Raw genomic sequence first — 27,876 nt, 5'->3', positions numbered from 1 at the left:
ATCTATTTGTCATAATGATACACTGAACAAATTAAGCATCAAATGAGTTGTACAAGTTTTTCTTTTCACACCAAAGACTAGGGACACATGCTCAATGCAAATGTAAAAAGATTTTTGTTCTCATTTCCATTGACTTCTATGATTATTATGCAAACTAACGAACAATAGAGACAAGTAAAAAGAAACAACCGTGTATTGTACAAACGAACTCAAGAGTCAAGAAGAAACAATCATCGATTGTTGTACAGTTTAGCTTAAGTGCTTAACCCATTAAAGTTCATCAAGTCTAAAAAAAGTAAGCCCTTAGTGTTGGTAGAAAATTGAGAGAACAGGAAATCCGTTAAGGCATCTCCAACACATTAGTGTTGAATCAAATTTCAGGAAAAATATACTAAGAAATAATTCAGTACACTTGTCTGATATTAATGTTAATTCTTGAGGTTTTAATGTATTCCAAATAACAAGTATCATCTTCACCTGAGAAATGCTTTTCTAAACAATCGATCTCTGCATTTTCTGTATCGGTAAAAATCCGAGGTATCCCTGCAAAACAATCACAAATTATCACTCAAGAAGATAAATGGTATGTTTGGTTGGATGGGATGGAATGGAACACAATAAAACCCAAACAGATTTATAATAAAACATAGGTTTTCCATTTATATCTTTTGAGGATAAAAAAATTAATTTTTCATGCCATTCCATCAGAGAAAATAAAAATAGTTCAGTTTATGTAGTGACCATGAAAACGCTCCCTTGCTTCTCCAGCCATAAGAACAATATCACCACTGCGCAGAAACATAGCTAACGGTTCATCATTTCTGGACTTCCCTCCAAGAAGAAAAATTGCTTTGCATCCCAAACTTCATTAATAAATCAAACTGTCCATGTCAGCTCCTATTATATATTTAAATAAAATTATGATGCAATGTAAATATACCTACCTCATGCTTACTATAGGTTTGCTCCAATCTGCCTCCATGTCATCAAGGTGACCACCCAACATATCACCTATAAAATCACTAAGTTAATATATATATATATATATATATATATATATATATATATATACACACACACACAACAGTTTCACAGTTAACCTATTTCACTCCAACCTTTTTGCTCCATTTTTCTGAAAAAAAGTGACCTAATTGAAAGTACTATGAAACTTTTTACTATTTAGTGACATTTCCACTTGATCTAACTAAAGACTTTCGACATTAAGAATCTTCAAAAATTAAAATGTATAAAGATATTAGTATGCAAATTGCAAATAGCAAATAGAATTAGTACCTGAAGCAAAGTAATTAACAATAGCAGCTTCTGGTTGAAATTCTTCTCCAACTGGCATAGCAGGAGAAGCCATTTTCTTAGCAACTTCACAAAGAGCATCCGGGATCTTGTTGTGAGGGAGTGAAACATTATAACTCCTCTACATGAAAACATAAAAATTTTTACCATAAATTATCAATGTATACTATAGAGTCTCTACAAGTAAATAGTCTGTATAAATTTGGGGTTGTGAATAAAAGGCAGACCTTTGACCAGTCAAATTGGAGACCAAGAGTACTCCATCTCAGTTTCCTTAGCAAGACAGATGCTGATATTGATTTACTAGTATTTGTATTTCCACTTGGTTCATCACAAGTAGCCCATTCCCATTTATGAGTATGAGCATCTTCTTCACCAGGTAATATTATCTTTTCCTCTTCAACCAACACTTTTCTATCTTTTGCAGCATTGAACAGATCATGTATGGCTCCATGAACAGCATTGTGATTAGTTCTGTTTGGAGGTTCAGGAAAACTCACTAAGCTCTCCTTAATCCATCTGTATTGTTCCTCAATACTCAATGCTTCAGGAATGAAATAGAAACCTGCAGTTGAGAACACACATCATTATCAACTATCAACTATATGTACTATAAACAAATTAAATTAACCACATAACATAACCATAAGAGATAAATAAATAATGATTGCATACCAGGGCATTTATCCAAACTGAAAACTGGCCTAGCAAACTGACATTCAAGCTTTGAAACTCCAATAGGAAGATGAACATCATTGTTTCTAGTAAAGGACTCTGAAACAGACTTAAAATCGATAACCTCTGACAAATCTACAGGCCTCGGTTTCTTCTTCCTGAAATTAAACAAACCATTTACTTTACAACTTCAAACTTCAAATCAACTATACAATACAAATTAATGAATGAATTTCTTACTTTTTGGAAGATTTGTTATTATCATAATATAGTTTGTACTTTTTCTCAGTTTTTCGAAAGGCAGTTCTCTCTGAATCTTCGTTTACGCCATCAGATCCATACATTTGATGTATCCTAAGAGTTTGAATCAACCACAAATAATATATTTTTAAAAAAATCATTAAAACAACTTCAAAACAAAGTTGCAATTCTTTTAGCAAAGAAAAGGCAACTAATATACATTATTAGTTATGATATATAACATAATATATAACATAATAACATAATGGTTGATAAATAGATCAAACCATATTTGTACAAGTTTAAAACAGCTAAAATCAATTTTCTAAATGGTCCAAGAATCATTCATCAAACAAATTTCACATATTATACCAAAAAAAAAAAAAAAAAAAAAACAGATATAACTCGTTCGCTATGTATTTCAATGAACTACGAAATATATGAATTAAAGCACTAAAACATCAGATGTGAATACTATTCCAGCAACAATAACTAGTTTCAGTAAAAAAAAAAAAAAAAAAAAAAAAGATTTCCAGCAACAATAACAACTAATTTCAACAAATTGAGCAACATTTTTCATATTTCAGCAAAGTATATACATTTTCAGCAAACAAATCTGATTTCCAGCACCTATGAACATCTGATTTCAGCAAACAAATACGATTTTCAGCAAATGTACATATGATTTTCGTGTTTCAGCAAACTAATCTGATTTCACCAAAAATAACATCTGATTACCAGCAACTATAACAAACCCTAAAAGATAACATCTTTTTTTAGGAAAACTGTTCTTACCGTTGGCAGCAGAGGTCGGAGACGATGGTGAAGATGTGGTGAGCGAAGGAGACAACGAAAGCGGGCGTAACAGGCGGAGACGGCGACGGTGGGCGTGACAGGCGGCGACGACGGGCGTGAGCGATTGCAGAGCAGAGGAGAAATCTGGTGACGTTGCTGAGCAGAGGAGAAGTCCAGCGAAGTATGCGAGCGGTGGTCGGCGTCAAGGTTCTCACCTAAGTCGAAGCATTCACCGGTGAGAGATGTTATGGCGATCGACAAGGGTTTTGGGGAAGAAAGTTTTATTTGAAGAGGAAAAAAAAAAAGACGCGTTCATAGCTGCTGATAACTTCAACTGCATATTTCCAATTTTACCCCGGCAACGTAAAGGGTAATTTTGTCATTTCACAACTGTTGATTACACAAAAACAAACTTCCTGCAAAGTCTCTCCTCCGGTCTTTGGCGCGGAAATTAGCATAACATGTTGGAAAAACTTCGATTAGAATTCAGATTTTAGAAAAATCGATAGAAAATGGTGCATAGAGCAGTAATCCATGGTGTGGTTCTGAAGGGGCTATGGCCAACATCCGTTAATCGTACTTCCTTTCGCCAGCAGAATTATCAAACACCCATTTTGCGTTCGAGATGTGAGTGTAAGATCATTACGAACATTAAAGATTTCTGCTCAGAAAGACGTATTGATCTTAATCGCCGTTTTAATTGTTTAAATAATGAAAATATATCGTCGTCGTCGTCAATGGTTAGTGAGAATACTCAGGAACCGCCTCAAGAAACTGATCTCGAGATTATTTCAGGTCTTTATCCCTAATTTTATCATTTCAACATATCAATCATATTCTTCAATTCGTGTTCGAATTACATGTTTTTTGGCTGTGAGATTATGAACCTAACAATATCAAGTGAATAATTATATGCCTGTTATTTATAATTTGCAAGGAAACATATGCTTTAGAAGCTTAATAAATTAGGTAGTTGTAGTTTTGAGAAGGGAAAAGTTACATTTTAATATATTTTTTTTTTTATGAATGAAAAAATCTTGAAAACCGGCAAAAATTTGCATTTTAATATTTTTCCACTTGTTGAAACCGATACCAAATAAATTTGGGACTATTTCGTAAACTAATCTAAAATATTTGGAATTTTCTGTAAACAAAAATATTATTACTTTTCTGCAAACAAAACCCTTATTATTATTATAATTATAATTATTATTATTATTATTATTATTATTATTATTATTAAAAATATAAATATGAAGACTATTTTTAAAACTTATTATTATTAATATAGTTAATAATACATATAAATGCATTTAAATGAAAGAATAATATTAATGACATTGTTTATGGATAGAGGTGGAGGAGATGGTGATGCTTTTAATATTTTTACTTTGTATATGGTCAATTCAGAATATTAATACTTAACCATTTAATAGAAGTTGCATATTTGTAAAATTGTTTATAAATAGTTTAAGGTAGAAGGATTTTTAACTTTGTATATAAAATTGTTTAAGATAGAAAAATTGCTTTTTAAATCCAACAAATCCACAACACGCATCTACATAGGTAGCTCATATCAAAATTCAAAAGTATTAATTACAATATCTTGTTTAATAAAAATTAAAAAGTATTTACTTTTTATTAAACAAGATATTGTAATTAATACTTTTGAATTTTGATATGTGCTACCTATATAGATGTTTGTAGTGGATTTGTTGGATTTGGAAAGTAATCCTTCTACCTTAAATAATTCTATATACAAAGTGAGAAATCCTTATATCTTAAACTATTTATAAACAATTTTACAAATATGCAAATTCTTTTAAATTGTTAAGTATTAATGTTCTAAATTGAAAAAAATAATAACAAATGTGAAATGATGATATACAAAGTAAAAATATACAAGCACATATTCATGATTTCAATGTTAAAAACATCACCATCTCCTCCAACTTGACCCTTAAATAATGTCACTGATATTATTTCTTCAGTTAAATACATTTATATGTATTATTAACAATATTAATAATAACAAGTTCAAAAAATAGTCTTCTTATTTATATTTTTAATAATAATAATAATAATAATAGTAATAATAATAATAATAGTTTTGTTTGCAGAAAACTTATAATATTTTTGTTTATAGAAAAATCTCAATATTTTGAGTTGGTTTACGAAATAGTCCCAAATTAATTTGGTATCGCTTTCAACTAGTCAAAAAAAGTCAAAATGCAAATTTTTGCCGGTTTTCAGGCTTTTTCATTCAAAAAAAAAAATAAAAATTTAGGACTAATATATAACTTTTTCATAAATATTAAGGCTTTTCTAACAATTTCACTTTAAGAAATGGATAAACTAATTTGGTGCTTCATTGTTAATTACCTACAATCTTAATCAGTACCTGCATGCCGAGAATCACATACCATAGAAATGCTTCTTTTTAAATGAACTCAATTGGGGCGCGGATTAAGATCGTTGTTTTGTATGCCACTATTAGGTTTTTCTTTAAACTTATTTAGATTTTCTATGTTTGATGTTGGTTACATTAAAAAAATAATTTATAAGCTAACTTTAAAAAAAATGTATAGACTATATATATATATATATATATATATATATATATATATATATATATATATATATATATATTATTAATTATTATTAAAAAAAACTTAATCTTTTACTTACATTTCTCTGTCATTTTACATATTTAAACTAGCTAAATTATTGGTTTTACCAAATATCATTTTTTATCAGTTAATAGCTAACTTTTTAACTATCATATAGTTTTTCAAATAATCCATCAAACATAGCCTAAATGAAAATAAACAAGATCATGTTAATTCTATCAAATGCAATAGTATTCCATGTTAGGTAAGAGTTACTAAGTACATATAACTATTGACTTGATTCAGACCGTTCACACCGTTCGCGGACCAAAGGTAGAGCTGGACAAACCACAAATATCATTTTTGGAGATACGGTAATTGATGGCTCGAGCGGTGAGTGGCTCACTCTTAGCCAAAAGGTATTGATTGTTACTGTTTTTTCACTAACGGTTTGTCCTTTTTGGAGTTCCACTTCAGCTACATACATCTTATAAGCATGTTGACTTTTCCCCTAACATATGTGATATGTGATAGGTACGTCGTCCTCTGCATCCTTTTGTTATGGATCATAGACCCCAAGTTATAACTCTCCTTTGGGTTTAAGAGCAAGACTTGCTCCCCAATGCAAACTTCTACTCCCTTGTCATTGCACTCCTCGCTGAAATTGCACTAGATATATTTATTTTGGTTTAACGTGTAACGCTTTTTATTCCAACATTGTCTTATACATATCCAACATAACATCCAGTTCTACCACCAAAAAAATTTCATCAACAAAAAGCATACACGAAAATGTGGCTCATTCAGATGATGTACTATTGCTTTTGTATATAGCATATTATCAAGTCGTATGCACATTTTCATTTAGGTGTTCTCATAATTTTAAATTCCGTAGGTTCTCATAACATGAGAAAAAGTGGATACTTTTCAACTTCTTTTGTCAATTGTCACCCAAGTCATCATGACGATCCAAATATGATGGAGAATTGTTTAGAAACGTCTATATTAACTCGTATGGGTCAAAATCTAAGTGTAACATTTGAAAAGAAGCCATAATATGTTTGCATCAAGAAAATCATCGAGTAAACGGCCAATTTTCACTTCCCATTTGGTGTATTGAATGACGTTTAAAAGATTTAACGTATGTGGTTTTTATGTATTAACATGACAGTTAGACACTTACCCAAGTGTCCGACGGTTTACAGCAATTGGTATTGGAGGCAATGATTTTGTGCAATCTATGATACTTGCTGTGGAGTCGGTCATTCAACATCCAGTTCAACAGGTAAACAAGATAAAAACTTGTTATAATTTTGATTTTCTGATTTCTTAGAGTCAAAGTAGTTATATTTGAAGAAACATGTAAGAAGTGGATGAAACAAAATTTGATTATTGAGATAAATTTAAGTTGCCCATGAGTCTACTAATTTGGTTATATAATTTTGATTCAAGTTACAATAATCACAAGAAACTTATCCAACAGGAGCATGTGAAGCAGAGAGTGTCATCAGGAGGAAAATATGTTTCAGTTAGTATTGGACCCATTCAAGTCGTTTCTAGAGAACATGTTCAATTTTTTTATTTCTGTATATATTTTTTGGTTGAAACACATACCAAACTTCAAATACTTATAACAAGGTAATGCAATATGTCATTATATTCGATAATCATTCTTATTTTCTAGAGATAGAATGAATCTTCTAGAATCTATGCAAGTATGATTTTAACTCTAACTTATTTTAAAAAATAAAGTTTTAATTTAATTCGTCATGAAAAATTATATAAATGAAAGTGGATTATATTACAATTTTACATTCAATTCCATTAAACTAAAATAAATAAATAAAACCTCTTTGCTAAGCAATAAAAATTTAAAAAAAAAAAGTTTTAAAAAAAAAAACAAAAACAAAATTCATTTAGGAGTGGTTTGTTTATTCCATCAAAGAAAACAATAAGCTTTTTTCATTCGAATGGAACGAGCATTCTATTCTTCCTCTAATTCCAATCATATTTAATTGAATAGAAACACTAACTAAAATTCATATTGTTTCCAGGTTCGAGCGGTATACAATGCTATGAGGGGTGATGACCGGATTAAATTCTTTTTGTAGCTTAAAAATCTTAAAAATAATGTATGTATAAAACTATTTAAAATTATATACAAATAAAGATAAACTCTAAAACTACAAAATACGAAACGATGGAGAATGGATGTCATATATAAGTCGGATAAGAGATTGCGGCAAAGTTTTCCTTGTATTTTCACCCAAAATGTAAATATTTCCATATTTGTCATGAAATGCTACAAAGACTTAAATTGCTTGATTATGAGGCAAAACTAGCATTTTGCATGTGTCCAAAGGCTTACTTCATTCGGCATCAAGTGTTCTTAACAAGGGCGGATTTAGGGGGTTCCGGGGTGGCACCGGCAACCCCTAACTTTTCCGGCCGTAGTTGAAAATTTTTGAAATTTTTTAAAATTTTTATTTTTTCTACTATCGTGCAACCTCTAACTTTCCCGTGCAACCCCTACTATGAAATTCTGCGTCCGTTCCTGGTTCTTAATGTCCTTATAATTAGATGATTTTGACTTGTGTCTATTTTTTTACTTGAGCAGCTAAAGTTTGTCATTCACATCATTTTCAAGTTTGAATATTTTTTTAGGAAAATTTTCAATAAAGTCCTAATATTTTAGATATTTACAGTTTCTGATTATTTTATATTTTGTCCAGATTAACGAAAGAGTTATTTTCTCAACAGAAAATGATAGATTGTTTTATAAACTAGATAATCTATACTTTTCTATTAAAAAAAATGTTTAGATTAAACCGTAAACTGACCCATTAAGCTTTATTGGAGATTTCTCTATTTTCTATTCATAAAACATTGGATGGTATTTCCAAAGTTTCCGAACAATATGTCTAAATAGAACAGCTTGTATTTACTTATGGTATAATTCAACCGATTCAGGACCAACAGAGTATAACTAAACTATCATCCGATTGGTCATTCTGTTGTACTTTTTGGATGAAGATATGTATTATTATATATGACATAATAAAATTGTAACATCCGGAAATTTCAGGTATTATATTTATTTTATTTTGAGTTTTGAGGAAGAACTCGACGAATTGGTGCGTAGACTCGCCGAGTAGAGACGCGATTTCTCATCCGGATTAATGATCGGACTCGACGAGTCGCAATGGTGGACTCGGCGAGTCAACGCTGTTTAATGAAACCCTAATTTCTCGAGTTTGGGGCCTATTTAAAGGGCCTTATGGCCGTCATTTGTGCTCACCAGCCCCCAGAGCAAAACCCTAGTGCATTTGAGTGTGTGGAGTGAGAGAAGGAGCCATTATCAACCATTGGAGGTGTTATTTAGCAAGGGAAAGGAAGTTTTAGCCAAGAGGAAGCAAGAGGAACAACTTCCTGAAGATTTGAGGTCCAGAACATCACATTTGAGGTACCATTTTCGAACCCTTTTCTGTTGAGGTGATGTTCATGTTGATTTAGGGTTTGTTGAGCCCTTTTGTGGCTAGATCTAGTGCCCATTTGGTCCCATAAACGAGTTAGGTTCTGGATCTGGACCCTTGGAGGTCCAAAGTGTCCCTTTGTCCAAGCTTTTTATGAATCCATGGAGGTTTTGGTTTGGGATCTTTGTGTTTAAGGTCAAAACACCATTTATGAGTCATTAGGTGTGATATGAGAGCTAAGACATGAACTTTACGTGGTAAATAAGCTTGGAAGGACTGGATATATGAGTTAGTGGAACAGATCTGACCTCAGAAGGTCGTTTGGGGTTGTGTATGGAATGCACTCGTCGAGTCCATTGGCAGACTCGATGAGTTGGTGCGGGTTGTTCATAGATTTCGAACCAGGGGTTGAGTAACCGAGTTGGGTGAGTGACTCGGTGAGTCGGAAGGGACTCAGAGGAAATGGGGTCCTCGTAGGGACTCGGCGAGTCCACGCCAGACTCAGCGAGTCGGGGTTGACCATTGACCATTGACCAGAGTTGACTGGTGTTGACTTGATAGAGTTAGTCAACCTTAATTAGGAAGTGTTAATTAGAGATGTATTGTGTTATAGGAGGACTATAGCTCGGGAGATCGAGCACCAGTGATTTCAGGGATTTACGAGTTACCGAGATACGCAAGGTGAGTCTTCTCACTATACTTTACCTTGAGTAGGTAAATAGAGTTATGTGATACAATGCTTTATATATATTGTTTGTTGTACTGCATTCTTCTATGTGATTTATGTTGTGCATGCTTGCAGAGTTAGAACCTGAGGGTTCACAGAGTTTGGGTGCACGGACCCACAGAGTTATAGCCTCGAGTGGCTAATATGTGTTATATGTGGTATTTTGGGGAACTCACAAAGCTTTGTTCTTACAGTGTTTTGTGTTATGTGTTTCAGGTACTAGTGAGGATCGCGGGAAGGCGCCGGCTTGATCAGTACACACACGGGATTTTATGATACGAGATATTGGGATATTGTTATATGTTATACATTGAGTTTCAAACAATGATGTTTTTATGATTTGCAAATGAATTATGTTTTTATAATGCGAAAAAAATTGTTTTGAAAATTTACGGTGTTACAAAAATATGATGGGATTAAGAAATGATATACCATTGTAACAAAATTCTAACGAAATAGCTAGTATGCATCTTTGGTTAACCACTAATGACATCATTTATTTGACTCCATTCGTGTAGGGGCGGAACACAACCATAAAAACTAGAGGGGCCGAATTCAAAACTTCAAAATGAAAATTAACGAATTTTATTTGATTCAAAACTATACATATCAAAAGTTTAAACAAAAACTTCTATAAACTAATTATTTTTGGCAAAGTTTCATTTTATATATATATATATATATATATATATATATATATATATATATATATATATATATATATATATATATATATATATATATATATATAATCTTTGGGATTACTTTAGTGTTTCAAAATTTTTATCTATACTTTACAATTGCAAATAACCTCAACAAAATATTTCAAATGACAAACCGATTTATACAAATAATCAACAAGCAGTAGATTTATAAATAAAAGACACACATTTTAATTTAATAAAGTAACCAGTGTCAGCTTTATGAGTGTGTAGTGTCTTCAATTCTTCTTTTATATTTTCTATTCCCAAAAAACTCTCTTTCAATTCCAATTTTGCTCTTTTAGATGGTACCCGGCTACGACTAGAGAGAGAAATTTTGAAAAAGAATGAAATAGAGAGAAAAAGAATGAGAAAGCCGGAGAGAGTACTTACAAACTAAAAGTCGGGCTCCGACGACCGGCTGAGAAATGTCTTGAGATGGAGAGCAGAAGCGGGCTGAGTGTAGAGTAGAGATCAAAATAGACCAGCCCAGTCTCTAGTGATCTGTCAAGAGAAGATGTTGCAAAAAAATTTGGAGACCGAAAGAGCATTTTGAAGGCGACAACAATGTTGTTCTTTCAGTGAGTTTGAAGAAGTTTTTTTTGGACGGACTGAATAATTTTTTGGGGTTTAAAGCTTTCTTAATCTCAAAGCTAGAGTATAATTTTGATTAGATCTTTGGATTTTTTTTATAGATTTCGGTAGTCATATATAGTTTGTTATTTGAAGATTCCTAAAAAAAATGATGGTTTTGATTTGTTCACAAATTTTCTGAAATTTGGTTATTGTTCATTTAGTGTTTTAGTTAATAACTAAATTGCATAAATTAAATATATATCATATATTCCATAATCTAGAAACCGAGGGGTTAATTTGCTATTCTAGTAATTATTCTATAATCTGATTATATATAGATGTATAAGAAGCCTTCAAAGCAGGGAGGCCATGACCCCCTCTGGCCACTCAGAAGGTCCGCCACTGCATTCGTGTCACCATGCCATTTAGCTTTCTCGTATTCACAGGCACAGGCCTGCACATAGAATACAAAATATTGGCATTATCTATATTCTAGAAACAAGTTTGTGATGTTCTTGTATTAGTAGTAATGTGGTTTCATGAAAATTTGAAGTAAATTTTGTATTTATCGTTCCTAAACCCTTTTTTCAGACAAGGTTATAAGGCTATATGTGTAATCAAATATATAAATAATATTAAGGACGTGTTCGACATGTAGCTTTTAAGCTTCTAGCTTTTAAGAAGAAACTCGAACAAAAAGTTTGTTAAATAGTAGGAGTTTTTAACTAAGGGGTGAACAAAAACTGAACCGCAAACCGAAAAAACTGTATAAACCGAAACCAAAAAACCGCAACCGAAATGAAGCCGACGGTGCGGTTTTTGGTTTTGCAAAAACCAAAAATTTTCGGTGTGGTGCGGCTTTTAGTTTTGCAAAAACTGCAAAAAATCGAACCGCACCGAATATATATATATATATATATATATATATATATATATATATATATATATATATATATATATATATATATATATATAAGTATTGATATTTGTAAGCACGAAGAATCCATGATAATTAAAATTTCTATAAATATAAATATCTATCTTATTATATTTTTAAGCATGTGTATAATGATATTTACAAGAACAAATAATGTTTATTACATTTTTTAATATTTAAATATGAAGAATACTAGTGGTGATATTATCATTTTTATGAATACATTAATTGATATTATCGTATGTATTTGTGAAACAAATATTATATTTATTCGTATTATATTCAAGCATTAGAAGCTTGTTGGATGAGTGGTTATGTCATTTGATTTCAAACCAAAAAGTGGTGGTATCAATTCACCTCCAAGATATCATTTGGGTTTTAATTTTTTTCAGCCTTATAAGAGTATCCCTAATCGCCTTTGAGATAAAACATTCATCATTCTCACCTTTCATATAAGAGAGCCAATCTGGCGCTCCTCATCTTTATATAAAGTTTCTCAAGAAGTGATTAACTCTTCTCATCCGATTCAAAGTAACTCGTTGAGTTACTGAGTTTTAGTAAAAAGGCATATAAAAACCAAATAAAAAAATTGACAAAAACCCGCAAAAACCAAACCACATTAAACCGAACGGTACGGTTTCTAAACTTCAAAAAACCAAAGTTGCGGTTTTTTGTTCGGTTTTGGCCAAAAACCGCACCATGCTCACCCCTACTTTTAACTTTTAAATAAAACAAAAAACTTCAAATCCAAAAGTTAATTCAAGTAAGGTTTAACAAAAATTCTTTTATAATTTTACTAATCTACGTAATTACCATTTATTTAAATTAATTGTGTGTTTTAGATAAATCTTTTTATGTAATTTTACATATTTTAAAAACTTTCGGTTACTTTTGTTGAACACTAAGATAAACACACGTATAACAAGTGTAACCATCTATAAATAAAACACAGTAAGTGAATCCTTATTTAGAGGAAGCCGGTGAGGGACCTCACACATCATAATGCACAAGATCAAAATGAACAACAAAACGAGTGACACTTTTATTAATGGTAGAATAGAAATTTTTGCTAGTTTACAACCACGATGATAAAAGAACAACATTCATATGCTTCATTGATAAAAATAGAAAGTGCTAGTGTTCTTCATATAAGAGTGTGAAAGATACAAAACAAAGGGAACGAATAAATACTAAAACCTTACAGGCTAAGGACAAATTGGTCCATCAACATATGGGCTAACATACCTCCTCCTCCTCCCCCCCCTCCCCCCCCCCCCTCTCATAATACCATAACAATAAGCATTGAGAGTTTGTCACACAAAAAACAAAAGTCGAGACGGTGATAGAGCCTCCATAAAAATATTAGCAAGCTGCTAGGTTGAAGGAACAAAGGAAGCGATATGGTATCGAGCTATAAGTGATGGCGAGTGAAGTGATAATCAATCTCAATGTGTTTCGTCCGCTCATGGAAAATAGAATTCTTCGCAACCTGTATCGCAATTTTGTTATCGCAATGCAGGGGAGTAGGTAGAGAAATGTGAACTTCCATATCTACAAGGAGCCATTGTAACCAAAATACAAGATAATCTCATATGTAGTCACAACCATAGCACGATACTCAGTCCCCGTGGAAGAGACTGATGGGTTTTGAGCATTCTAACACTTCCTAAGTGTACATGCAACCCTAATAATCTTGGATCTATGTTTGTCTATTTATCATGCAAAGTTGAATTCCAAGGTTATATTCCTATCTAGCATACATGGGGAACAATATTTAACTTTGACGGAAGATAGAATAACTTACCTTGTTGTTGCTTGTGATCCTTGAAACTTTGTGAGCCTAGCACCCCAAGTGTGATGCCTCAAATGCTCACACAACACAAAATGCAAAGGAGTAAACTTTGAGAGAATCTTACTCTTGCAAAAATCGGCCTAGCCCTCACTTGTTTATGTCTATGTGTAGCCGATTTTGGTGGAGAATGGGTTCCTTATATAGTGTTGATACATCTAGGGTTACACCATGTAAACCCTAATGTGTCATGGCTTTTCATTTCCATGACCCATGGGTTTTTAACTCCCATGGAGCATCCATGGAGCATCCTATGGGTGGAACCCAACTTGATAATCCGTGGAGCCTCTTAGCCCACTATACAAGTATGGATGATTTACATAATCAACCCATATATTTAATTAGTTATCTTTTGATCACTTAATTAATTCTAAATTAATTCTTGATCAAACTAATTAAATAATATTATTAATATATTAGAACTTATAATATATTAATAAACCACAAGTGTTATTTCTCTCATTTAGTCTATCCAATTGCATGGTGCCATGCAACCCAAATGGACCATGCCAGATTGGGTCAAGTACATACCAGAAATACTTATGGACTTAGACACCTTATCCAACAGTCTCCCACTTGGATAAGTCTAATACCTATAACTACAAGTATGACTTCAGGAACCGATCAGCAATCGTAGCTCTTTCAAGGTTTCCCGGAACTGAGAAGATGATGATACGCCATTTAAGATAAGTGATCATATAATCCTCTGTTCGAGATATCAGCCGGACAAATACATGGAACAATGTCTTACTTATTGTCCAGCAGATTGTTTCCCGATTTCCGATTTATTTGACAAAGAACTTAATTGAACACATCAACTTAGTTCTGACTAAGCCCGGTACATAGGTGAAAACAAAATCATCGAGGGGCCTAGATATCAGCTTCTAATCCAAGAAGGAACAGATAAACTTTGACTCATATGTTTGTTCTACCACTCATTGAATTATACACAAAAGCACGTTTTATAACATCGAGTTACCAATGCGTTTACATACAATCAATGCACAACTCATAAGTAATAAATCATATCTCTAGGTTTGAAGACTTATATGATATTACCATCTCACGATCACTCGAGATAAATTCCATGAAGTGATTCCAGTGAGCGTGGGTTGTGTCCAATGCTCAGAACTTATGAGCACTCATGATTGTTGTAGCCATGTCCAACACCTTAGACCTCTGCAACCAATCATGACAGTCTTGATTCATACCTACTTCCGACATATGACCGACTGTGGAGGTTTGAATAATATGATATACTAAACATAATTATTCTGGAAGTCAAAACATGCAAACGAAATATAGTAAACGATTGACAAGAGATAGCAACATTTTACTCATAAATAAAACACCTTTTATTCATCATCTAATGTCAATTACACTTTACAAATTTCAAGGTTATCTAACTACTAAATCTAATATCATCCTTCAGCCCTATGCTCCGAGCATGCTGGAGATGCTTAACCCGAGTCAGTCCCTTCATGAGGGGATTGGCTGGATTCTCGTCCGATGATACCCTCTTTGCCACGAGGAGTCCTTCTTCTATTCGATGTCTGATGAAATGGTATTTTCTGTCGATGTGTCTGGATCTCCCATGATCCTTTGGTTCCTTGGCTAAGGCAACAACACTTTCACTATCGCCTCCTTTTCTGCCTCGCTAGCTGCTATATACTCTAATTCGCAAGTTGAATCAGCCACTGTCTCTTGCTTGGAACTCTTCCAAGAAATTGCTCCTCCGTTTAGGGTAAAGACCCAGCCTGACTGAGAGCGGAAATTATCCCTATCAGTCTGAAAGCTAGCATCACTATACCCTACAACTCTCAAGTCTTCACTCCCACCGAGGGTAAGAACCCAGTCCTTAGTCCTCCGTAGGTACTTGAGGATATTCTTTACCGCAATCCAGTGTGCCTTGCCAGGGTTCCCCTGATACCTGCTAACCATGCTCAAGGCAAAGGCTACATCAGGTCGAGTACACGTCATAGCATACATGATCAATCCTACAGCCAAAGCATAAGGTATTCGAGTAATTTCTGCTATCTCAGCGTCAGTACTAGGGTTTTGTGTCTTACTCAATCTGGCGTTACTCTGGATGGGTAACTCTCCTTTCTTGGAGTCGTGCATGCTGAATCTCTTCAGCACCTTATCCAATTAGGTACTCTGACTAAGTCCATTGGTCGTTTACTCCGGTCTCTCAAGATCCTTATCCCTAGAATATAGGCAGCTTCTCCTAGGTCCTTCATAGAGAAACACTTCCCAAGCCAGGACTTAACTTCCTGCAGAGTTGGGATGTCATTTCCTATGAGTAGTATGTCATCCACATACAATACCAAAAAGCTAACTATACTCCCACTAGCCTTGACATATACACAATATTCATCTTCACTCTTAGAAAATCCAAACTCTTTGACTTTCTCATCAATGCAAAGATTCCATCTGCGAGGTGCTTACTTTAACCCATAAATGGATTTCTCAAGCTTACACACTCTATTAGGGTACTTTGTATTGACAAAAACCTTTGGCTGACTCATGTAAACATCCTCAACCAACTTTCCATTAAGGAAAGCAGTTTTGACATCCATTTGACAAATTTCATAATCATGAAATGCAACTATGGCTCACAGAACCCTAATAGACTTAATCTTGTCCACTGGAGAAAAGGTCTCATCATAATCAACTCCCGGAGTTTGTGAGAAACCCTTTGCAACCAGTCGTGCCTTATAAGTGTGTATATTACCATCCATGTCGGTCTTCTTCTTGAAGATCCATTTGCACCCTACAGTCTTATGACCAGGTACATTCTCAACCAAGTTCCAAACTTGATTGTCATACATGGATTGTATCTCGCTGTCCATTGCCTTTTTCCACTTGGCTGACTCAGGGCCTGCCATGGCTTTTGTGTAACTGTTAGGTTCATCCAGACCTATCCGTGTCTCATCACTGATAAGTGTATCACCTTCCGCAGTAATATGGAATCCATAGTAATGCTCAGGTGCATTCCTAACCCTTGTGGAACGCCTCAGAGGTACATACTTGTCAATTGGCTCAATAGGAGTTTCCTCCTCAAGTTGAGTGCTAAGGTTTGAAGTTCCTTCACCGCTTGACTCTTGAATTTCTTCAAGGTCAACTTGCCTCCCACTATTTCCTTGGCTTATGAACTCTCTCTCTCTCTCTCTCTCTCTCTCTCTCTCTCTCAAGAACGCCCTCCTAGCTACAAAGACCACATTTTCACTAGGTCTGTAGAAGAGGTAACCAAAGGATTGTTGTGGGTAACCGATGAAAATACACCTCTCGCTTCGAGGTTCGAGCTTATCATGAGTCTCGCGTCTCACGAAAGCCTTGCAACCCCAAATCTTGATGTGGTCCAGTTTGGGTACTTTACCAGTCCATATCTCATGAGGAGTTTTGGCAACTTTCTTTGTAGGGACCAAATTAAGGATATGGGCGGCAGTCTCTAAGGCATACCCCCAAAATGAGATTGGTAGCGAAGTTCGACTCATCATGGAACGAACCATGTCCAACAAGGTCCGATTACGCCTCTCAGCCACACCATTCAACTATGGTGTCCTGGGAGGTGTCAATTGTGAGACAATCCCACATTCCCTAAGATAGTCGAGGAACTCTGAACTAAGATACTCACCACCTCGATCGGATCGAAGCATCTTAATGTTCCTGCCCAATTTATTCTCGACTTCCTGTTTAAACTCTTTAAACCTTTCGAAAGTCTCTGACTTATGCTTGATTAAGTAGATATATCCATATCTACTATAATCATCAGTAAAAGTCAAATAATAACAATTAGCATCCCTTGTGGCATGTTTGAAGGGCCCACACACATCCGTGTGTACAAGATCCAACAAACCTTCACCCCTCTCACAAGAACCTGTGAAGGGTGACTTTGTCATTTTTCCAAGTAAGCATGATTCGCAACTATCATCTGACTTTAGGTCAAATGACTCCAAGACTCCATCCTTTTGGAGTTGGCCTATGCGTTTCTTGCATATATGTCCAAGACGACAATGCCATAATGATGCTTTATCCAAGTTATTATCATTAACAGAATCAATACACAAAACATTATTTCCTAAGTTATCAACCACAGATATAGTTTCATACACACCATCACAAGGTAATGCTTTAAAATAAAGAACATTATTAAAGAAAACATTAATCGAACCAACTTCATTATCGAATGAAAAGGTGAAACCTTGTTTATACAATGCATGAAAGGAAATAATATTCCTTGCCATTTCTGGCGAATAACAACATTTATTCAAATCTAAATTAAACCCACTACTTAGCGATAAAGTATAAACTCCAATCTTGGTGACAGGTAAAGCTTTCCTATTCCCCATGATTAAGTTTATTCTTCCTTGCTCTACATTCTCACTTCTTCTTAGTCCCTGCAAATCAGAACATATATGAATACCACAACCGGTATCAAGGACCCAAGAGTTAGAATGGGGTGAGATATTAGATAAGATAGTGTAAATACCTGCATGGTTGGGTTTAACTTTCCCATCCTTCACATCTTGCTGGTACTTTGGGTAGTTCCGCTTCCAATGTGACCTTTCATGGAAATAGAAGCATTCAGCCTCTTTTGGGTTAGAAGGAGTGACGAAACCTTTCTTGATTCCACTTGAAGAGGAGCCATGAAGGGTCCTAGCCTTGGTACCCTTCGAAGAAATCTTCCTCTTCTTCCCTCGACTTTTCCCGATTGCCAAAATCGGGGCGGAGTTTGGAGTAGGAGTGTTAACAACCGACTTCCCCTTAAGACTTGTTTCTGCGGTCTTGAGAAGTCCCTAAATTTTGCTGAGCATGACCTCTTCCTTATTCATGTGATATGTCATGCGGAATTGATCATAACACGATGGTAAGGAGTGCAAAGTGATATCTATTGCAAGCTCCTCAGGGAAGTTCACATTAAGCTTTAACAATCGATCCACATACCTTTGCATTTTCTACATGTGGCTTGTGACGGACTCTCCGTCCTTCATCAAGGTTGTTATCATGGAGCAAATGATTTCATACCTCTATTGTCGTGCACTTTGATGGTATCTTTCCATCATATCTTGGTGCATTTCAAAAGGGTAAAAGTCCTCATAGGACTTTTGGAGTTCCGTTGTCATGGTGGTGAACATGATGCATGCCACTTTGGTAGCGTCCCTTTCATGTGCCTGGAAGTCAGCGATCTCCTGAGGAGTTGCAGTGGTCTCATCAATCTCCTTAATCTCCTTATCAAGGACATATTCTTTGTCCTCGTAGCGGGTAATCATCCTGATGTTTCTGATCTATTCATTGAAGTTGGATCCATCAAAAGTGACTTTCCCACACAATTTCATAAGGGTAAAGGAGTTATTAGGATTAGAGCCAGAAGTAGCGTTGTTTGAAGACATCTGAATGAAGAGGACAAGATTAGTTTAGATATTAAGAGAGTCCTTAATAAAACACCCAAATGTAATATTAAGGTTAGGATCCAATCACAATATATTATAACTTAGAAAAGGTATGCCGTAATCCAAGCTATAACATATTTGAAAGGTAGGTGAATGACGATTCACCAATTTCCACCATGGAAAACAAAATATTGATATTAGGTTTTTTTAATTGGTTATTAGAAATTCCTAGTCTTTGAGATTCATTGAACCTTTCAATGTCTTGTTTCAATCTCGAGTGTGCCCTCCAGGTTTTGTGACTGGGATACCGAGGATCACAAAACGAGGTGTGAAGTAACCATGCAAATCACTTGGTACCCTTAAAGTTTATTACTCAATCGATGTGCCGGTAAACCACATACGCTCCACCGATACTATGATAAACCTTAAGTCACCCTTTACCTACCTTGTTAAGTCCAAGTTAGTGTGCCGGTTAACCACACACGCTCCACCAACGACTTAAACAAAGTGTAAAGTGTAATTTCATGGATTAACACCTTATTCACATTTTTCCTAAAGTAACTAAGATTGGAAATTTAATAAAACATTTAGTTACTTTATAATATTCATCATACTTTTAATGAGAATTTATAAGTCCTTGTCTTACACGTTTGGCTAACGACCCTCCACCAATCAAGGAAGCAGTGGATGAAAGGGGACACCCATTAAGTTGCCATTTTATAGGCAACAACCTTATACCCCCTTATAGACCGACTTCGTGAATGAGGCGTACTAGCGGTAAGACGACTTGATCTTATACATATATATATATATATATATATATATATATATATATATATATATACATACATACATACATATATATATATATATATATTATTAACTTATAATATTATAAAGTATAAGGGTTGAATTTTAACTTTTAAAATTCTAAGGGTTGGAACTAAAGTTTTTAATTAAGACTTTACTTGTTCCAAAACCTGAGGGCAAGTTGTGTAAACTTTCAAAACTTTTCATTTCTTGTAACTTATGAGTTAATTGAGTCATAAAAATGAAGACTCTTCATTTTTTATAACTCTTGTGTTCTTTTAAGTGCTTTAATAAAAGTGTGACTTTTGGTTTTCCATAACTTGAGGACAAGTTATGGACTCCATTAAAACACATTATGATCATGAATTAAACTACCATGAAGGTTACAAATAATTCCTATGATCATCTAATCTTCATAAGTTCAAGAACATGAATATGAACATTTCAAGTATCAAAAATTACACTTAAAAAAACTTGTATTTTTGATAATTGTCATTGCAAATGGATTAGCATAAACATTACACCATCTAAAACAAGTTTTCAAGTACTAAAACAGTTTAGGGTAATGTATCTAGTCCATTTCCAGCAACAAAGGTCGAATTTCTGAAAACTGCAGCCTCTACTCGTCGAGTGCAAGAACAAACTCGACGAGTAGCTTGCATTTGCACATGGACTCAGTGAGTTCATACGAGCAGAAAACAAAAAAACGATTTTTTCAACAGTTTGCACAAAAACTCAACAAACAAGCCTAGGCTCTGATACCACTGATGGGTTTTGAGCATTCTAACACTTCCTAAGTGTACATGCAACCCTAATAACCTTGGATCTATGTTTGTCTAATTATCATGCAAAGTTGAATTCCAAGGTTATATTCCTATCTAGCATACATGGGGAACAATATTTAACTTTGACGGAAGATAGAATAACTCACCTTGTTGTTGCTTGTGATCCTTGAAACCTTGTGAGCCTAGCACCCCAAGTGTGATGCCTCAAATGGTTCACACAACACCAAATGCAAAGGAGTAAACTTTGAGAGAATCTTACACTTGCAAAAATCGGCGTAGCCCTCACTTGTTCATGTGTATGTGTAGCCGATTTTGGTGGAGAATGGGTTCCTTATATAGTGTTGACACATCTAGGGTTACACCATGTAAACCCTAATATGTAATGGCTTTTCATTTCCATGACCCATGGGTTTGTAACTCCCATGGAGCATCCATGGAGCATCCTATGGGTGGAACCCAACTTGATAGTCCATGGAGTCTCTTAGCCCACTATACAAGTATGGATGATTTACATAATCAACCCATATATTTAATTAGTTATCTTTTGAGCACTTAATTAATTCTAAATTAATTCTTGATCAAACTAATTAAATAATATTATTAATATATTAGAACTTATAATATATTAATAAACCGCAAGTGTTATTTCTCTCATTTAGTCTATCCAATTGCATGGTGCCATGCAACCCAAATGGACCATGTCGGGTTGGGTCAAGTACATACCATAAATAGTTATGGACTTAGACACCTTATCCAACAGAGACAAAGTCATGTTTATTGTTCTTCCATGAAATTAGAGAGTGTTCAAGAAACACGCAAAATTCGGTAGTGGATTTGCGATCATGACGATGACCATCCAAATCAGCATCACTATAGGCACGTAACTCAAGAGACAATGTCGAGGGAAACAAGAGGTTTTGAAATTGAGTTCCACGATGATATCTCAGAATGCAAAGTACAATCCCTCAATGAACCAAAGTAAGAGAAGTAACAAACTAACTGATTACATGAACATCATAAGCTATATCCGGAGGAGTAAAGATTCGGATCTGATAAAGGTACATCATCACTAGGTGAACCCTGTATATTGGTTTCAAGAGGAGTATCTACAGATCGGTTGTAAAAGAGTCACGCTTGTGTAAACAAGCCAAATGTATTTAGTCTGAGAAAGAAGATGCTATTTCTTAGACTGAGCTAATTCAGTATCCAAGAAATAACGCAGTAATCCCAAATCCTTCATAGCAAACCGATGAGCTAAGTCATGCTTCAAAGACTTAATACCAACATGTTCATCACCAGTGATAATAATCTCATCCACATATAAGGACAAAAACATCCGCCATGCACTTGTACATTTGATAAACAAAGTCGGATCATGAGTACTCTAGACAAATCCAAGAGAGGTAACCACTATGGAGAAATTTTCAAACCAAGCACCTCGTAGAGCTCACCATTCAAAAAGGCATTCTTGACATCCATTTGAAAGATCTTCCATTGTCAAATGGATGCAAAAACAATCATAGCATGGACCTTCTTCGTCTTTGTCAATGGGGATAAAGTCTCATCATAGTCAAAACTGTACTGTTAGGAATACCTTTTTGCCATAAGTCTAGGTTTGACATCCCCATTTTTACGATCATTTTAAAAAAATTTATTTATGCTTTTTTAAAACATAGTTTAATTATAAATGCAAAATTTGTTTCCGTAAAATTATTTCTGAAGAAATGATTTTATTGATTTATATAAGCTTGGGATGTCATAACTAATACAAAATAGAAGAATAAACAGACCTTACAGTATCTTATGTTGGATTAGGTGTCTAATCCAATAACTGAATTAATATATATTTGAATTATTAGCAAAGTCCTTTTGGGTTGCCCTTAAACCTAGTAATTGAATAGGATAACCTATTTTTTGAAACAATCGTATATAAAAAACAAGATTATAGCAAAAAAAAACTAGAGGAAAAAACCAATTACACATTGTTTAGGGGATGTTGAAGCGAACTAACCCAATTTAAAGAATAATTGCTATTTCTATTACAAAACCAAAGAAAATAAAATTCTCTAATCGAATAAAAAATAGCGTCACAAGTCATCTTACCACCAGCAAAAGTTTATCATTCTTGAATCTCCATATGTAGAAAATAGTGGTACACACAATAACATCAACAACCATTTTTTTCTTACCACTACATCGAAGATCATCAATTTTTTCAAACATAGAATTCACCGAATCAAACACAATAGGTCTAATTTCCATCCATTTAAATATCACATCCCACGTTCTGGCCGCCACCTCACATCTGATGAACAAATGATTCAACTGTTCTGCCTCCAAATTACAGATAAGACATAAAATAGACAGAATGTCAATTCCTTTTAGGTATAAGTTAGTCCTATTTGGAATCCTATCCAAACACACCCTCCAAATAAGATTATTAACCTTTCTCGGGAAAAAGTGATTCCATCTTGTCTGAATACCAACATTTGGTAAGATCTGGTCATCAATCCATCTCCGTGTATCTGAAACTGTAAAGGCCCCAAATCACCAATATCCCACCACCACGAATCATTCTTATCAGAAAAAGTAACATGCTGAATAGCATTTAACATATTCGGAAATTGAGTACTTTCGGTGATCTTACAATCCTTATTTGTTTCCAAAAGAAAAAGTCGAGGATACATAACCCATTTCCAATTTTCTTTTTAAGAGTTGATAAATTTAAAATACCATTAACATCCAACCGATAAGAAGAAACAATAACTCAAGATCATGGACCCACTCCTTTGACTCGAGAATGAGAATTATCGAACCCTCCTTTATTTGCAAATAACACTTTAATAAGTCTCACCCATAACATATTGTCACACTTAAAAAAATGCCACTGGCGTTTTTGGATTAAAGCAAGATTAAAAGCCTTTAAGCTTCCAATATCCAATCAACCTTTTTTCCGATTGGCAAGAATTAAATCCCATTTTATCCATTGTATGCTTCGATTATCCTCATCACCACCCCAAAAGAACCTAGCTCTACTAGCTTCAAACTCTTTACAAATCGTTTCAGGAAGAAGAAATAACGACATATACTACACGCCAATCTAACCCAAAATAGTCTTTAGCAAGATAGACCGACCACCAATAGATAACGTATTAACCTTCCATTTAGACTTCCTTTTTTGAAATTTATCCTTCAAAAGTTTCCAACTCACAATTCTAGGCATATTTTGACCAACAGGTAAACCAAGATAAATAAATGGCAATTTATTAGGTATACAGTCCACCAATCTAGCAAAATCCATGACTTCCTCCCATCTAACCCCAATACCGTATAAATTTGTTTTTTAATATTCATTTTCAATCCCGACACAAAATAAAAGCAGTTTAGAATACTAACCAAATTCACCATATTGGACCTTTCCTATTCTCCAAAAATGATGACGTCATCCGCGTAAAAGAGATGTGACAGCTTGAGATTATCTCTGCCTATATAAACTCCCGTACAAATGTTTTTAGCCAACACATCTTCAAGAGCGACATGTAAACCTTCCATCTCCAAAATAAATAGAAATAGGGAAAGAGGATCTCCTTGTTTAAGTCCTCTTTGTAATTGAAATTCCTTTGTGGGACTTCCATTCTGTAACACCCCGAGTTTAGAAGTGCAAGTTCAGGGTTCTTAGTGTAAATAAGGAAGGTCGAATCGGCGAGTCAATGGGTAGACTAGGTGAGTTGAGTCGTGGTTCTGGTCACGTGTTAAGTGACCAACTAGGCGAGTCGGCGGCTGGACTCGGTGAGTTGGTGCTGAAGGGAGAAAACCCTAATCCGGGGATTGTGCCCTATATAAAGCACATTATAACCCACCTTCATCCTCTTTGCTACCCATTTGAGATCCATAAACCCTCATCTCGTGTGTGTGACTCCATTGATGAAGAATTAGAGCTTGGAAGAGAAATTTGGTGTAAGAAGCTTGGGGATTTGGAGGCCATCATCAAGGGGCTTGGGTAGATCTGGAATCTACTTCTATTTGGACACATTTAAAGGGTAAGGAGCCTCCTCAATCTATTTAATTATTGATTCATGAATGGTGGTTGATTTGGGATCCATTAGCTTGTTTGAGAGCTATCTCGAGTTTGAGGCTTAGATCTGAAGTTGCTACTTCAGATCTAGACTTGTGATGGCCCAAAAGGTCATAAAGTTCCTGTCTAAGAGTTATTGGTGAAGCCCTTTGTCACTAACCCTATCCTTAGAAGTGTTGTGGGCTTATATCTCCTTGCTTTCACGTAAAGTTTGTAACTTTATGTGAGGTTTAAGCTATAGGAGAGTGGATCTATGGATTGGAGTCCCTGCATGGATTGAAAAGCCTCTATATGGAATGAGAACTGAAGAGACTCGGCGAGTCACATGGGTGTGCTCGATGAGTTGTATGATTATGTGCATGGACTCGTCGAGTTGGAAGAACAACTCGGCGCGTCTATTGAAGATTGCCTTGGACTCGACGAGTCTGTTCTTGGACTTGGTGAGTGTGGTCGCGGAACCCTAACCTTTCTGGTTAAGCCGTGTATCGGTGAGTTGAGGGACAACTCGGTGAGTTGAGCAGGATGGGACTCTGAGATTGTTGGACTCGACGAGTCTTGGGGCGACTCGGCGAGTTGAGTCGTGGCATGAGAGTTTCTGAGCATAGGAACGTGACGAGTCAACAGGTTGACTCGACGAGTAGGGTCAACGAGGAAGATTGACTTTGACTGAGGACTTTGACTTGGACCAATGGTTGACCAGTTTGACTTTCAAGGTTATTATGGTAATTATTGGTGTTTATTGGTTTTGGTTAATTGGTAATGTTCAGTGGTGGAGTTCGTGCTAGTGGTCGAAACAGCGTGATCTTATTTCTTTAAGTCGGCAGTTGCAGGTGAGTTATCCTCACTATATCGACAGGGTCTAAGGCACCAAGGCCGGCCATTTATCAGATGGGAATCTGGGTAGTTGTTTGTTATGTTATTGCTTTGCTATGTCTGCATCCTGGTAGTTAGGGTGGTATATGTTAAGGACCTGGTTAAGGTCGGTATCCTGGTATATAGGATGATGCTATGTTAGTAACCGGTTAGGTCGATATCCTGGTTAGGATGTTGCTATGTTATGTGATATGCTAGATCGGTTGATTAGTTGTGAATTGCTATATGATTATATGTTTATGTTCACATGGTTGTTGGACTGGGGTTGGGTTGAGGCGGGTCTTGCTTTGTGCTGTAGGCCAACATACCCAGGGTGGACCGGTTAGACCGAAGGTTCGGCGAGGGATCCGGATAGGCTGAAGGCCCCAAGAGGGCGGACCAGACGTGCCGAGGCTTGGAGAGTGGACCATACAGACTGAAGGCCTGGTGTGGGCGGACCAATCATACTGTAGACTCAGAGAGTGGACCAGGTGGACTGAAGGCCCGGTGTGGGCGGACCAGTCACACTGTAGACTCGGAGAGAGAGTGGACCGGGTGGGTTGAAGGCCTGGTGCAGACGGACCAGTCACACTGAAGACTCGATATGCATGGATATTCTGCTTATGATATGATATGTGTATGGTATTGTGGTTGGTATTTTGGGGGTAACTCACTAAGCTTTCAGGCTTACAGTTTTAGTGTATTGTTTCAGGTACTTCAGGAGATCGTGGCAAGGCGAAGGCGTGATCGTACCGCTCCTCAGTTTTATGTTGATGTTTCTGGGATACTCTAATAATAAATGAACTGAAAACCTTTTTGTAATAACTTACTGAATATGGGCTGTTTTTGAAAAGTTTAAATTGGTTGTAACTTTTTGGATGTTACACTTACCCTAGGTGGGAGTGATGACTTGAGAGTTGTAGGGTATAGTGATGCTAGCTTTCAAACTGACAGGGATAATTTCCGATCTCAGTCGGGCTGGGTCTTTACCCTAAATGGAGGGGCAATTACTTGGAAAAGTTCCAAGCAAGATACAGTGGCAGATTCCACTTGTGAATCAGAGTATATAACAACAAGCAAGGCAGCAAAGGAGGCTATATGGCTAAAGAACTTCATCGGAGACCTTGGAGTTGTACCAACTATAAAGGAGCCAATGGAAATTTTCTGTGACAACAATAGTGCGGTTGCCTTAGCCAAGGAACCAAGAGATCATGGGAGATCCACACATTGACAGAAAATATCACTTCATCAGACATCGAATAGAAGAAGGAATCCTCGTGGCAAAGAGAGTATCATCGGATGAGAACCCAACAGATCCCCTCACGAAGGGACTGACTCGGGTTAAGCATCTCTAGCATGCTTGGAGCATAGGGCTGAAGGATGATATTAGTTTTAGTAGTTAGATAATCTTGAAATTTGTAAATTGTAATTGACATTTGATGATAAATACAAGTTGTTATTTATAAGTAAAGTGATGCTATCTCTTGTCAATCGTTTACTATTATTTCTTTTTGCATGTTTTGACTTCCAGAATAATTATGTTATAGTTTATAGCATATTATTCAAACTCTCTAAAGTCGGTCATATGTTGGAAGTATATATGAATCAAGACTGTCATGGGTTGGCTGGTAGAGGTCTAAGATGTTAGACAAAGCAGGGCTACAACAATCATGAGTGCTCATAAGTTCTGAGTATTGGATTCAACCCATGCTCACTAGTATCACTTCATGGAATTTATCTCGAGTGATCTTGAGACAGTAATATCATATAAGTCTTCAAACATAGAGATATGATTTGTTGCCTATGACTTGGTTATGCATTGATTGCACGAAAATGCATTGGTAACTCGATGTTATAAACCGTGTCTTTGTGTGTAATTCAACAAGTAGTAGAGCAGACATATGAGTCGAAGTTTTTCTATTCCTTCTAGGATTAGATACGATATATGGGCCCCTCGATGATTTTGTTTTGACCTATGTATCGGGCCCGGTCAAAACTAAATTGATGTGTTCAGTTAAGTTCTATGTCAAAAATCGGAAATCGGGAAACAAATGCTGGAAAATAAGCA

The 27,876-nt window shown here is 35.3% G+C and overlaps 2 protein-coding genes across 2 annotated transcripts; one reads left to right on the top strand and one right to left on the bottom strand.

The window, feature by feature from the left end:
• Positions 1–209: 209 nt before the first annotated feature.
• On the bottom strand, positions 210–3,325 carry LOC111887364 (alpha-ketoglutarate-dependent dioxygenase alkB). The gene is made up of 8 exons (XM_023883531.3): positions 3,022–3,325; positions 2,227–2,340; positions 1,987–2,144; positions 1,539–1,876; positions 1,294–1,432; positions 945–1,011; positions 742–863; positions 210–543 (listed from the first exon to the last, which is right to left on the bottom strand). Exons 2-8 carry the CDS (start codon positions 2,328–2,330, stop codon positions 404–406), a joined length of 1,068 nt encoding a protein of 355 aa, XP_023739299.1. The 5' UTR covers positions 2,331–2,340; positions 3,022–3,325; the 3' UTR covers positions 210–403.
• Positions 3,326–3,533: 208 nt separating this feature from the next.
• LOC111887365 (uncharacterized) lies at positions 3,534–7,741 on the top strand. Its single transcript, XM_023883532.3, has 5 exons — positions 3,534–3,816; positions 5,937–6,049; positions 6,802–6,915; positions 7,114–7,197; positions 7,685–7,741. The coding sequence occupies exons 1-5, from the start codon at positions 3,534–3,536 to the stop codon at positions 7,739–7,741; spliced, it is 651 nt and encodes a 216-aa protein (XP_023739300.2).
• Positions 7,742–27,876: the final 20,135 nt, after the last annotated feature.

Source organism: Lactuca sativa, chromosome 4 (genome assembly GCF_002870075.4).
Source record: "Lactuca sativa cultivar Salinas chromosome 4, Lsat_Salinas_v11, whole genome shotgun sequence".
Classification (NCBI taxonomy): Eukaryota; Viridiplantae; Streptophyta; class Magnoliopsida; order Asterales; family Asteraceae; genus Lactuca; species Lactuca sativa.
This window is presented reverse-complemented; position numbering and strand designations above follow the sequence as displayed.

What these genes read in the sequence shown, in the direction of transcription:
- LOC111887364 (XM_023883531.3), bottom strand. Translation starts at nt 2,330, where the DNA reads ATGTATGGATCTGATGGCGTAAACGAAGATTCAGAGAGAACTGCCTTT. An exon ending in TGTTAATTACTTTGCTTCAG is followed by an intron (nt 1,012 to 1,293) that starts GTACTAATTCTA and finishes GTGATTTTATAG; the next exon opens with GTGATATGTTGGGTGGTCAC. An exon ending in AAACCTATAGTAAGCATGAG is followed by an intron (nt 864 to 944) that starts GTAGGTATATTT and finishes TTATTAATGAAG; the next exon opens with TTTGGGATGCAAAGCAATTT.
- LOC111887365 (XM_023883532.3), top strand. Translation starts at nt 3,534, where the DNA reads ATGGTGCATAGAGCAGTAATCCATGGTGTGGTTCTGAAGGGGCTATGG. An exon ending in TGATCTCGAGATTATTTCAG is followed by an intron (nt 3,817 to 5,936) that starts GTCTTTATCCCT and finishes GACTTGATTCAG; the next exon opens with ACCGTTCACACCGTTCGCGG. An exon ending in TTCAACATCCAGTTCAACAG is followed by an intron (nt 6,916 to 7,113) that starts GTAAACAAGATA and finishes CTTATCCAACAG; the next exon opens with GAGCATGTGAAGCAGAGAGT.